General features: G+C 34.2%; 1 protein-coding gene across 1 annotated transcript; it reads right to left on the bottom strand.

Annotated features, from left to right (window-relative positions):
• Positions 1-8,445: 8,445 nt before the first annotated feature.
• LOC131440600 (ADP-ribosylation factor 2) lies at positions 8,446-10,677 on the bottom strand. The gene is made up of 3 exons (XM_058612022.1): positions 10,518-10,677; positions 9,932-10,320; positions 8,446-9,048 (listed from the first exon to the last, which is right to left on the bottom strand). Exons 1-3 carry the CDS (start codon positions 10,582-10,584, stop codon positions 8,962-8,964), a joined length of 543 nt encoding a protein of 180 aa, XP_058468005.1. The 5' UTR covers positions 10,585-10,677; the 3' UTR covers positions 8,446-8,961.
• Positions 10,678-12,973: the final 2,296 nt, after the last annotated feature.

Raw genomic sequence — 12,973 nt, 5'->3', positions numbered from 1 at the left:
TGGATTTCCAACCTCGAACATAGGGTCAGAGTTTTTCTGGCCCTAAGAGGCGAATAACCTAAAGGTTAAAGCCTCTATGATCAAAACAAAATATTGTATTTCACACTCTATCGGGAAGACGTCGGCTCGAAAATGCCTTGTTTGATGTTCCTTCGCTCTGTTCCTATAGCGATACATAATGTAAACATAAAGCTTTCTTAGGTCAACGCGGTTGATGCAAATGGTGCAGAATTGTCCGATGACGGGCCGATCGAAGCGCTACGATCGGCCCCATATCGTGCTCAATCGGTCCGATAATCGGGCCAATGATCGGACTTATACGGGTCGACAAATTTCATTGGGAACTAGCATAAAGCGTTGCCAGAAACGATCTCCTTCCACATTTTCAAAATATCGCAACGAAAGGGAGCAATTTGCTAGGCTTACTTGTTCAGGCTGTGAACCAAACATTGGCGGTTCGTTTGTATGGGACTTAGGGGTATTATTATTTGTATTTGGTCCAGTGTCGAGTAATTTTCAATGTAAGGACTTGAAGCCCCGTTGGACTATTTTTACTGAAGAATTTTGGAAATGTCTACCTTTTTTTTAATAAACACTACATTTTTACAAACTACAAACTAAGACAAAAAAAAACAGCTCACGTTACGATTTCGGAGCCAAGTCTGGGATCCATTTTGACGTTCTCGGCGTTGTACTGTTTCCTTTTTTTCTTTTATTATTGTATTTTACCAACACGTATATACAGTTTCGTAGTATTAGCAAATACAAATTATAATACGGAGTACTCCGGCAAAATTTCGAGGACACGTTTTGCGTTATGCGGTACACTATCAGGGTGCACTGTCAGAGTGACAAAGAACTTTAGTGAATTTTCTGTATAACTGGCATTGCTGAAGGTTGAAAATCAGTTCGCCATGGTAACTGTTTATTATTATTATAAATAAAATCGGAAATGTTCAATTCATATCGAAGAGGATATATTCTATTGTGATTTGATTCCTAGTTCAATTTAATCTAACAATAATTCGCTTTCATTTTCGTTACAATATCATAGTTATATTTTTTGATTGTGTATTTTTGCAGGAAATTCACAGCTAAAATGCGGTTCAAGATCGAACTTTTTCTATTGAACCATCCTCGGTGGATTTTTAATAGTTTATGCTAAAAACTACAAAATTATACTAAGAATTATATAAGTATTATGTAAACATTGCGGACAAATTATACGGAAACTGAAACTTAAGCCCACGATAGAAACAATGGAACAAAGAATACCGCTGAATTATGACACGGTAGATATTGGTGCAAGATAAATAAAATTAGCATTAGAAGTCTGCAAAAGATACAATAGTTTAGATTTTTCTGAATATTTTATTATCCTGTAATTTTGGTGATGGAATTTTAGTCCGCTTAACGAAAATACCATTCCATTTCTTAGATCTAATGAAAATATTTAGTACCGCATAGTCCATTGATTCATTGTTCGTACCTGTTTTCAAGTTTTGTCAAACAACATCCTTATCAATTTTGCCCAATTAGTTGGTTAAGCACTGCATCGTATGACGAATACAAAATGGATCACATTTTACCTGATTATACTATAGCCGACGACACGACCTGCCACTCGCCTATAAAAACTGTATCGCAAATTTAACTACCCCTCAGTAACTGGTAATGTCAAAACGAACTTGCCTGGAAATCTATTGAAACTGGCAACAAAGGCCGAAATCTGTTGATTTTGAATAACATTTACCATAACCTTGGTTACGTTTGTTGTCTATCTATAAGGTATAAATTGTCTATAAAGAAATCAAATGTGTTTTGTGCGAACCAGAAGAACGATGGTCGGTTGGTCAATACAAAAGTCGGAAGGACCATGGTTTCATGGACCAGATGACTCCTGAAATTGCCCAGTAAACCAGGAAATTGCATAAAGAATGTTCAGCATGAAGAAAAAAATGGCAAATGCCTTTGAATCATAATATTGCTGAGACACTTCTATCTTCCCTTCTATTGTAGATACTTCGATATGAACCGTAGGTCCTATCTTGTTCACCGAGAAAAATTTATATGCTAAAAAGGCGTTTTCGAAACATTTGGATAAAGTAACTGTGTAGAAGTAAACGGAGCAGTTTTCACACGATAATTAAGGGCGTAAAATCGATCCCGTATGTTTCGGAAACAGTTTAAGGAAAGCATTTATTTTTTCTCATTTCGTGACGGATAACAATCGTATACAATCAGATGAAGGGGAGCGTCTAGCATTCTTCCGAGCGAGTACAGGAGCTCTACTTCATGTAGGATCGGGAGTGCCTACGTTTGCCAGTTTTAAGCTTAATCACAGACTAACAGACATGACAGTATGAGTAAATTCTTATAAAAATAATTTTTCGTTATGCACTAGTTCCACCTATATTGTACTGCGCGAACTATTTACTATCTGTACACCCCTTGTGTTATGTACAAGTTTTTTTTACTAGTTGGTTTCCCCTCGTTTGTCAACACCGATCAGCTGCTTGCAGGGATGCCTGATTTCATCAAAATATTTGAAAATGAATCGTCACAATAAATTATTGGATAACGTTGATAATATATTTAACTTTTTCGCGATGTTGGAAGGTAACCATTTATTTGACTCAACGTTGTTCATCTAGACTATTTTTATTGTTTTGGTAGTTTTCACCCGAAATTAAGTGGCGGCAGACCAGAAGCAAGTAAATATTGTAACAAAACGGGTTCGATTTTGTATTGCGTTGGAGGATGAGAAGTAGGCACAATTATGTATATAGTTTTGGCAATATGTATTAAATCTGTATCCTGCATGAAATTCGCATGGACGTATACAAATCAATACATTACAGGTAATTCTGTATGAATGGCAACTCTGTTGGTAAATGAAAAAAATAAACAAAGTCTAGATGACAGACAGGATGTTTTTGATAGGGTAACGTGGCGCCATCATGACACATGTGAGTACTGTCCCAAATAAAGGAATATTCGAAATGACCGTTAAAATGATTGAAGAATCTAATTTGAGTGTCCTGTCTGTTAGTCTGTGGCTTAATTACAGCGTTTTTATGGGCACGATAGAACCGACGACACGACCTGCCACTCGTTTATCAAAACTGTATCGTAAATTTAACTACCCCTCAGTAACTGGAAATGTCAAATCGGAAACACTAGTGATTTTTTTTAAACTGGCAGCACAAGTTGATATATTTATTGATTTTGAATAACAGTCACCATAACCTTGGTTACTGCATATCGAAGGCAAGATGAATGTAAACAAAATAAATTTCAGATCAGTTATTATAGTACGGAACATTTTAATGGATTTATTTGACTCGAGCGGAATGTAAAAATTGAGGAGTATGAGTTAGTCTTTTATAAAGCCAAGTTCAAAATTCAGGTCTTGACTTGAAACCGTTGTGTGAGAAGGAAGACATGGAAATGACCGACAACGAGCTGAGCGAGGCTAGTGCTCTGCGGTACCTGTATAACGTACGGTAAAATGATTTCTTTGTGGAATTCCACTAGTAATCCTTGAATAGTGGCCTATTCGGTGAAATACTGTTTCCACTTCTGCGCAATCAACCGACACAAAACAATTTTGACACCGGTATATTACACCGAATCCTACTGCCCAGAAAAGCTGGCAGTTGAAGTGTACGGATGAATCGCTGGAAGCAGATCATTGTCCTCGTTCGTTGGTTTCATCCATAGTTTCGATTAAATTCCGAAAATCGAGTTCATTTAAATGCATTTCTGCTTAATTTGGACAAAGTTTAACACTAATAGAACTATTCCACCGCTTTCAAAACATGTTTATTTGTTTTGGGGTTCCTTGGTAACTACACTGAGCTAAATTTTCTTTTTCACATTATATGATATTCTAATGATTTTGCACTATTAGCATTTCCAATAATAGTTACAAGATGTGTTCAACATCATGTCAAATATATGAGATAATCTTATGAAACATAAAACTCTTCTTAACGTTATTTTCACAAGATTTCCATATAACGAATGAAATTTCCAGTCTGAGTCAAATTTATTGGCGCGTCTTATAACCATTACTAGATATCCGCACAACATACATTGGAACAATCTATGAAGCGCATATTATATTCACTTCGAATTTATTTATATAGGTTCATATATACCATATGACTAGTTTTATAAAATTTATACATCCAAACCTCCATTTACGTAACTTATATATGTATATATGTATTAATATACGTACGCATGTGTGCAAATATTTGTATTTCCTAATACATATAAATATTGGTGAAGTAAAAGCGATCATTTATATGTTTAAATATATACACATATAAGCAAACGAGTGAGTGTGTAAGAATACATACATACATATATAAGGTTCGTTCAAGGTTTGGGTGTATATATATATATATATATATATATATATATATATATATATATATATATATATATATATATATATATATATATATATATATATATATATATATATATATATATATATATATATATATATATATATAACTTTCAATGGAGGTCATGCGAATAGCAGATAATTGCCAACTGCTACTTTTCTTTGAGGATTCAAGCTGTACTAGTATTCCATTCGGTAAGGGAGCACCTCATGACATTTGCGAAAGAGAAGTGAGATCCCGAGACTGAAAATAAAAAAAAATGAATCTTACTAAACAGATAGAGTAATGAAATGTACCGGATATATATTTCATGGTTCGTTAACGCTCATCCTTGAACGAAGTTGGATGTGCTGTCTTGTCAGCGATTTAAAATTACATTGAGATGCGAAACTTCCTGAAAAAAATGATCTGGAGCAGTTGATGAATATCGAGGACACAACTATTCACGACTTTCATCGGATTTCCATATAAATTATATGGGATATTTTTATAACTTTCATTATGATAACGTCCATTTAGATTTGACGTACACATTAAATAAAGATTATAAGTTTCCATATAATTTCTATGAATTATATTCTGCGTATGATTCATATGACAAATCTAATGAATATAAATAAGATTTTCATTTCAGTGTAGTCCATAGCAACTTAAACAGTGTTGCTCGAGAAGATTATTTTTATCATTTACAAGGGGTCGCTAGATTTGTGGTAACTGGCGGTGAATCGTTAGCGAACAGTTTTAACGACGACACGACCTGCCACTCGTTTATGAAAACTGTATCGCAAATTTAACTACCCCTCAGTAACTGGTAATGTCAAAACGAAATTGATTGAAAAAATATTGAAACTGGCAACAAAGTACGAAAAATGTTGATTTTAAATAACAGTTATCCATGGTTACGTATGTTGTTTCATTACAATATATTAAACGACATTCTTAGAAGGAAAACAATATGTGAGTTCTGTGAATCGGAAGGAGGTTGGGTGGTAGAAAACTTGATCGGATTAACACGAGGCCCAGAGTTATCTCAAAAAAGGTATTAGCTTCGAATTACCACGTACGAAATGAAAGTACGGAGCTTAACTCTATTTTGCCTATATTATAGATCACATACTTCGGTATGAATGAAATAGTAGGTCCCATCTCGTTCACCGAGCAGGGTTGGAAAAATCTGTATGCCGGAAAATTTTTGTGATAGTCACTTAATAAAATAAAAAACACAAAGAACTGTAAGGTAGTTTTCACATCAGTAAAAGACCAGATGAATAAAACCGAGGATAAATAAACCTTATTATAATGAAAATAACAAGAAGGCAAATTGTTTCGACAACTTTAATAACGTGAATCATACCGCCCGATTGCCCCTAACAAGCGTGTAGCGGTCGTTGTGGCCGTATTGTGAAGGATAGCGATAGTACTCGTTCTGCAATGAATAACTGAGCTAATCGTACAGAGGAGCGTAATGCTTCCGTTCGTATCGATCGAGAGCCAGTCGCTCACGTTTTTAGGTAAAGCAGAGCAACTACGAATAGTACGGCGTTATACTAAGCGAGATCGGATTCCAAAGCGCATACGTCTAAGTTCAATGAGCGAGCTTGGCTAAAGGTATCCTATAATTCGATCCAGGCCGTCGTGAACGAATTAACGACGGAAACAGTTTGGTTTTATAGCGATTGGAATGTTGAATTGACCTACTTTTTACTTTATTCTCATATTAATTTTTTGTATCTGGTTGTTTGTACCATAGTGTTTCCGTTTGGTTTTTGTACGTTAATGTGATTTTGCGAATAATTTCAGTCCTATTTACAAAATGTGTATCATATGCAGAAGTTTGAAAATCATTCAGAAATTCGTAATCGTCTTGGGTCTATGGTGTTTTATACTAAATGAGTTCTTAAATCCTGAGTTTCAGCGGATTGGGCAGCTGTTGCGTGGATATGAAGTATTTCTACATATCCGAAAAAAAACTATGTGGTTTGACATGGTCGTCGCCTGCCAAAGAAAAAATGTTCTTTTACTATTTATACTTTTTATTAATGCAATCTCGATCCATATTAAACAACCGAGTTTTTCACTTACCTATTTTATGATATTGCCAAAAGTTGCGAGCGAAACCCGATGAAAACTTTTAATTCTAATTGAAGAATAGTTTGTTTTTGTTTATTTGTGTTTCAAAAAAGGTTTCTTGGTAACGAGTTTGTAGCAACCAAAAAAGGGTTGCTGGAAAATTTTTTTTCTATGATTAACAAGGGGTCGCTATATTTGTGGTAACTAGCGGTAAATCGCTCACAGACACTTTTTAATCTGATTTTTCTTCGGAGTGTCTGGTCGTGTCGTCGGTACAACCCTTCCGGTTAATTGTGGAATATAATTTCATTCAAATGGCTGCCTCGGCTGGCCTTGCATTACGCCATACGGTCGGTCAAGTTTTTTAGTACATTTTCGATTGTATGCAGCTTTATTTCAGCTATGGCTGCACGAATGTTGTCCATCAAGGTTTGAGCTGTCTCTGGTTTGTACACATACAACTTATCTTTGACAGCTCCGAGGCGGCCAAACGACATCCGAATTTCGACTGATAATTCGATCTTCGAAGACTGTGCGCAGAAGATCGGTCGTAGCGTTGGCTGTTTGGCACGGCGCGCCGTTTTGTTCGAACCAAATGGTGTCCTCTTCAAGTAACGGGAAGAACCAATCGCTAATCATGGCGCTCGCCATTGACCGTGGCGGCGGCTCCTCCCTCATTTAAAAAAAATGGCCCAATGATGCCGCCAGGCCAAAATCCGCACCAAACTGTCACTCTCTGAAAATGCATCGGCTGCGTGCGGGTTTTCCGTCCCCCAGATGCGAAAATTTTTCTTATTAACATACCCGCTGAGATTAAAATGTGCCTCATCCGAGAAGATGATTTTTTAGCGACCCTTACACGAGTCATTAAAAATGTCATTACTGAATTATTAATGAACGTGTAATGGTGCAGTAATGACGAGATTTCTAACAAATTTGAAATACATCATTACTTAGTTACATTAAAACTGACATTTTAAATGCTCGTGTAAGGGCCGCTTTTGGCAAAAATCGGCGTCTTCTTCCAGCTGATTCTCAAAGTAAAACTGCACTATTTTCACGCGTTCCTTAAGCGTATACACAACCATTTTCGTTCAGCAGTAGGATAAAACAAAGTCCAGTTATGATGCATTCGATGAATGTGGGGTCACTATCTGCGTTGGAAATCATCTCTTTGGCCACATCAACACGACGCTGATTTTAAATGAAATTCACCTTTTTTGGCACCAGCCGAGAAACGACGCGTTTCAAACCCAAAACATCAGTTAAAATGTGTTCGGTTGATCCATAAGAGATGCCCAACAACACATCAATCTCTCTAATCGGTACAGAACGATTTTGCAACACGATTTGCTTCGCCGATTCAATGTTTTCTTCAGTAACACATGATGTTGGGCGGCCAGGGATCTCATCATGATCCAAGCTTGTACGACCACCTTTGAAGCGTTTATACCACTCGTATGCCTGTGTTTTTTCAAGACACGATTCACCAAAGGCTTTTTCTAACATTTTCAACGTTTCGGAACACTTAAATCCATTTGCAACACCAAATTTGATGCACGCACGTTGTTCTAAATTTTCATTTATTATAAAAATCGCCACACGAAAATTTTTCAACTTCTTTGTATAGACGCCAATCAAAAACTAATTGTACGATATGCGTCAAAATTTGACAGAATGTGTATAAAAGTGTTGCCAACGTTGAGAGAATAAAAGTTTACCGATTGGACAAACGCGGGAATTTTAAAATAAAAATTCCGGTTCTTTTTTGATCATAAAGTATATGTATATATATATTTTGGAATCATTGGCACGATACGGCTCGACAGAATTCACTATGTATTTGCGACATACATACACCAGCATTCATTACACAATCACTGAAAATAGCCAAAACAACACATTCACACGTGGATTGGACAATAGGGTGACTAGTCACCTCACTCGACTCGCAGAATAAGGGCCTATATCACACTACTAGGTGAATCAGGAAGTTTTGTTTTGTATTCTGAAGTATTTGTTGGGTGATCTAACATTTATTTTTGGTAAAAACATTGTTATAGATTTCTCACATGATATTCGGATGATAAATAAAAGTTAAAATTTGTGTTTAAAGTAAAATACAATCTTAAAATTTACAAACAATATGTTGTGGTATTGAATTGCCTACTTTCATCATTTACATATCATTAATTTTATTACAACGTTGATATCTACTGTTAAATTTGGAAATGACAAAAATGTTTATTTTTATCGATTCCAATAATTAAAAGGATATATTTTAATTAAATTGCAACTCAATCGGACAAATATTCAACATAAGCATAAATGGTATTATTTATGATATTTCCCCTAATTCGGTTTAGGCAATACATGAAAATCTGTTCTGCATGTTCAGCTGTGAAAAAAGTTAAACAACTAATACCGTTTTGCGATAAAATAGAACGGTCAGCCTGTGTTGTTCGGAAGTTCATCATTTTTTAGCAAGTTCGTTGGAAAGCCAGTCTAATCCCTCGTATAAACCGTGTCCTTGGGTGGCGCATGTTGCCTGTATATACCACTGCAAAAAAATATAGACGAATATTATATATATATATATATATATATATATATATATATATATATATATATATATATATATATATATATATATATATATATATATATATATATTTATATATATATATATATATATATATATATATATATATATATATATATATATATATATATATATATATATATATATATATATATTTATAAGTATATATATATATATATATATATATATATATATATATATATATATATATATATATATATATATATATATATATATATATATATATATATATATATATATATATTTATATATATAACTCGCGTACCCAGAAATCATGTGAATTTTTTTTTGTTATGGTCATTTCTACATAACATAGCCAAAAATTAACAGAATCGATCGAATGTTCCACATTTTAAATTTAACACCCTTTTTAAAAAAAATCGAAAAAGCAATTTTAGATTTTCAAAAAATTATGACTCAACAACAAAAAAACATACATCGCCCATTTTTTATATTTTATGTGAAAATGTTTCAGCTTTCAGAAGAAAATATAAAATGGCATAGTGCCCATTAGTTGCAAACCATGAAAACCGGTGAAAACTTCACAGCATATCTAAAAATTAGCAAAAACGGCAAAATTTGATTTTTTGATCCACCATAACTTCAGTGCACATATCTCAATGCACTGAGCACATCTTATTTTTTTAGACGACTTTCTAGTTTGAAAATTTCCAAAGTTGGACCGGGCGGCCACTCACTGTTGCATCAACTTTGCACAGATTTGTTTTGAGGTGTTCAAACATTGGGGCATTACACTACATTCTTCAATACTTGTTTCAACTCATAAAAGTTAGGAAAAAATACTGAAACATAATTATACCTGTCTGTTTTTTAGTTGATTGAGGTGTAATTTATCTGTCAATTCAGCAGCTGTCATCGCATTTGGTAAGTCTTGTTTGTTAGCAAATACCAGCAAAACAGCATCCCGCAACTCATCTTCCTGCAACATACTTTGCAGTTCTTTCTCCGCTTCTAAGATTCGTTCGCGATCATTGGAATCAACCACAAAAATTAATCCTTGTGTGTTTTGAAAATAATGACGCCACAAAGGTCGAATTTTATCCTGACCGCCTACATCCCAGACGGTAAAGCAAATATTCTTATACTCCACTGTTTCCACATTGAATCCTATCGTAGGAATAGTTGTCACGACTTCGCCAAGTTTTAGTTTATACAGGATAGTAGTTTTACCAGCCGCATCCAATCCAACTGCCAAAAATATGAATACATGCAATTTGATAGAAAACATTTACTTGCAAACTAATAACTTTAAAACAAATTGAAATTAAAAGAATTCATGTGACGTCACATATAAACCGACAAGCCAATTTAATAATGATGATATTACTGTATTCAATTTGAGTATAGAATTGTTTTGTTATATTTGCAATTGTTAAAACACTCACCCATTAAAATTCTCATCTGTTTTTTCCCGAAAAGCCTGGTTAAAACGCTAGAAATGGTAAGACCCATTCTGAAAAACTTCAAATTTTACGAGATGTCAACTATCAAACTTGTAGAGGCCACGACAACTGGGGCCAGCACTGTTGTGCCGATTCTAAACTCGTCGAATGAGATCAGAGTGCCCAGGTAAAAATTTCTAATATCTTCAGACAGGGTTGCACAACAGAGTTACCATATTCACCTTCACAGTTTTTCTGTAAAACCTAGGACAGGACCTGACAATTGTTAATCCACTTTTAAGACCAGTTTTGGACCAGCTCGTGATTGGTTGAAATTGACATAAGCAAGTACAAGTTGTTGAAATCAATATTACTGCAGGGTGGTAGAAAAAGTGTTGTCAGTATCGTCGGTAACAATGTAGCTTGATATTGGATATTATATTTTTCGGGCCATATTTCAAAATTATTAATTTCAATAGGATTTAAGTTTAATTTGTTTTTAAGTTCTGTCAATGCGGAAAGTATACAAGTACATTTAACAATCACTGGATGATGCAAAGAGAAAGCCTGAAATCACGAAGTGTGATATGGACGAGAATATTGATTATGTTGGTTGAGAATAGCACCGAATCTTTGGATACTATTGTATGTTATTATTATTTTTCTCAAATAGAATATGTTGAATACTTTAGTTAATAAAGCTGCAAAAATTAATTACCCAAAATTGAGTGTTTTAGAAAAATTTTATTAAGCTGTTTCAACTAAACGTTTTCTTCAAAACAAACATCTGATCAAAATGAATCCAGAGCTATATTTTTGACCGATATAACATTTGTCTAAGTGTTTTCAAATGATAAATAATTGCATGTTATAAGGGGAGAAAGTTTTCAGAATGAATAATTATCTCTACTGGCAACAGTGATCCCGAGGCATTTATTATTTACAGCAGGGAGCAACCGGAATAAGAAGAGAAATATTTTTCTGGAAAAAGAAGCCAGTTGTCTGGTCCTGTCCTAGTGTAAAACCAAATTTTTTGCCTATATGCCACACAAATTCTGTGTCACAGAACACATGTTTTTGGTGTTGTACTGTTTTCGTTACCACAGTGTTATTCTCATCGTATTTCGCAGTATTTGCAACAAGATTAGAGAAAATGTATTAAGGAAATTTAAACTCAAAATAAACTGAATTCAACAATGCAATAATTGTTTTCGTATTCTGAAATATTCAATACAGCTTGCGAATTAGCCTTAACAGTCAACATACTACAAGATACCAATAAATTATAGATGCTTTTATTGCTTCCGGTTTTGAGTTTTTTTTTTTTTGGTTATTGTAGGTACTCTAATTAGATAATTGTAAAACCTCCAAATGTTGGATAGCTCAATACCACACAAAATACGACGAAATTTTTGTTAATATGACAAGTATTATTATTTGAATATTGGAATGTAAATAACATGCATTAATATAAAACAGAAATTGGCTGCACTGCCAATGTCGCTAGTCACATACTAAAACAAGACCTGACAACTGGGGTGCTGCGTTTGTTCCAAAATGGACCAGTTTCTGATTGGCTGATTTTGATGTGCTACCAGTGTTGTAAATCGGTTTTTCCAAAAATCTGTATTTGGCGGAAAAATCTATCTGCACAATATCTTTCTCGAAAATTCAAACATCGATTGAGTGCGGAAACTGATGTTGCGATCAAAAAAAAAAAGGTCGCTCGACCTCGTTTACCCCTATGAAATCCAACACAAAAACTGAAAATCGGTATGTATCTGTATGAAAATTGAAATATCGGTATTTTGAGATAGCATATCTGTATTCCTGTATCGAGTCCAAAAATCGGTATAAATACCGAGAAATCGGTATAGCTGGCAGCGCTGTGTGCTACCCGCACATTGTGAAAAGAAAAAACTATTGCAGGGTACGCGAGCAATGGTGCCAAGTATAAAAAAAATTAGAAAACAAGTTTATTAAAATGTATAATTTTAACTTTCCAATGAACATGAAAATTTTTCAGAGAATGTTTCACTTTTTTCCAATCTCATTTGTAATAAATGTTTATAGTGGCAGCACTGTGTAATTAAAATCAGTATCAAGCCGTTTTTCTTTTTAGTTAATTAAAGTATAACCAAAAAAGATTTGTTAAATTAGTGTAAACTCGAAAGTGTGTTCAGTTTTACGAGAAGAATGAACTGTTGTGTTCCACACTGTGGTCGCACTAAGCATTTCTATCCAAACTTGACTTTTCCAAACGGTTTCTAAAAGATCTGGTAATACGTCAACAATGGATTCGATTTTGCGTTCAACATGAGATATTTCGTGTTTTGTCATCAAAGCTCAATTAATCGTTTTTAAGCATTAATATATAATACTAAAATGCATTCGCCAACACATTTTTCATGTTTTATTATAAAAAACCGAGTCAAAAAATTCAAATTTTATAAATAGTT

This window comes from Malaya genurostris, chromosome 1 (genome assembly GCF_030247185.1).
Source record: "Malaya genurostris strain Urasoe2022 chromosome 1, Malgen_1.1, whole genome shotgun sequence".
Classification (NCBI taxonomy): Eukaryota; Metazoa; Arthropoda; class Insecta; order Diptera; family Culicidae; genus Malaya; species Malaya genurostris.
Note: the sequence above shows the minus strand (reverse complement) of the source record. Positions and strands in the feature narration are given on the sequence as shown.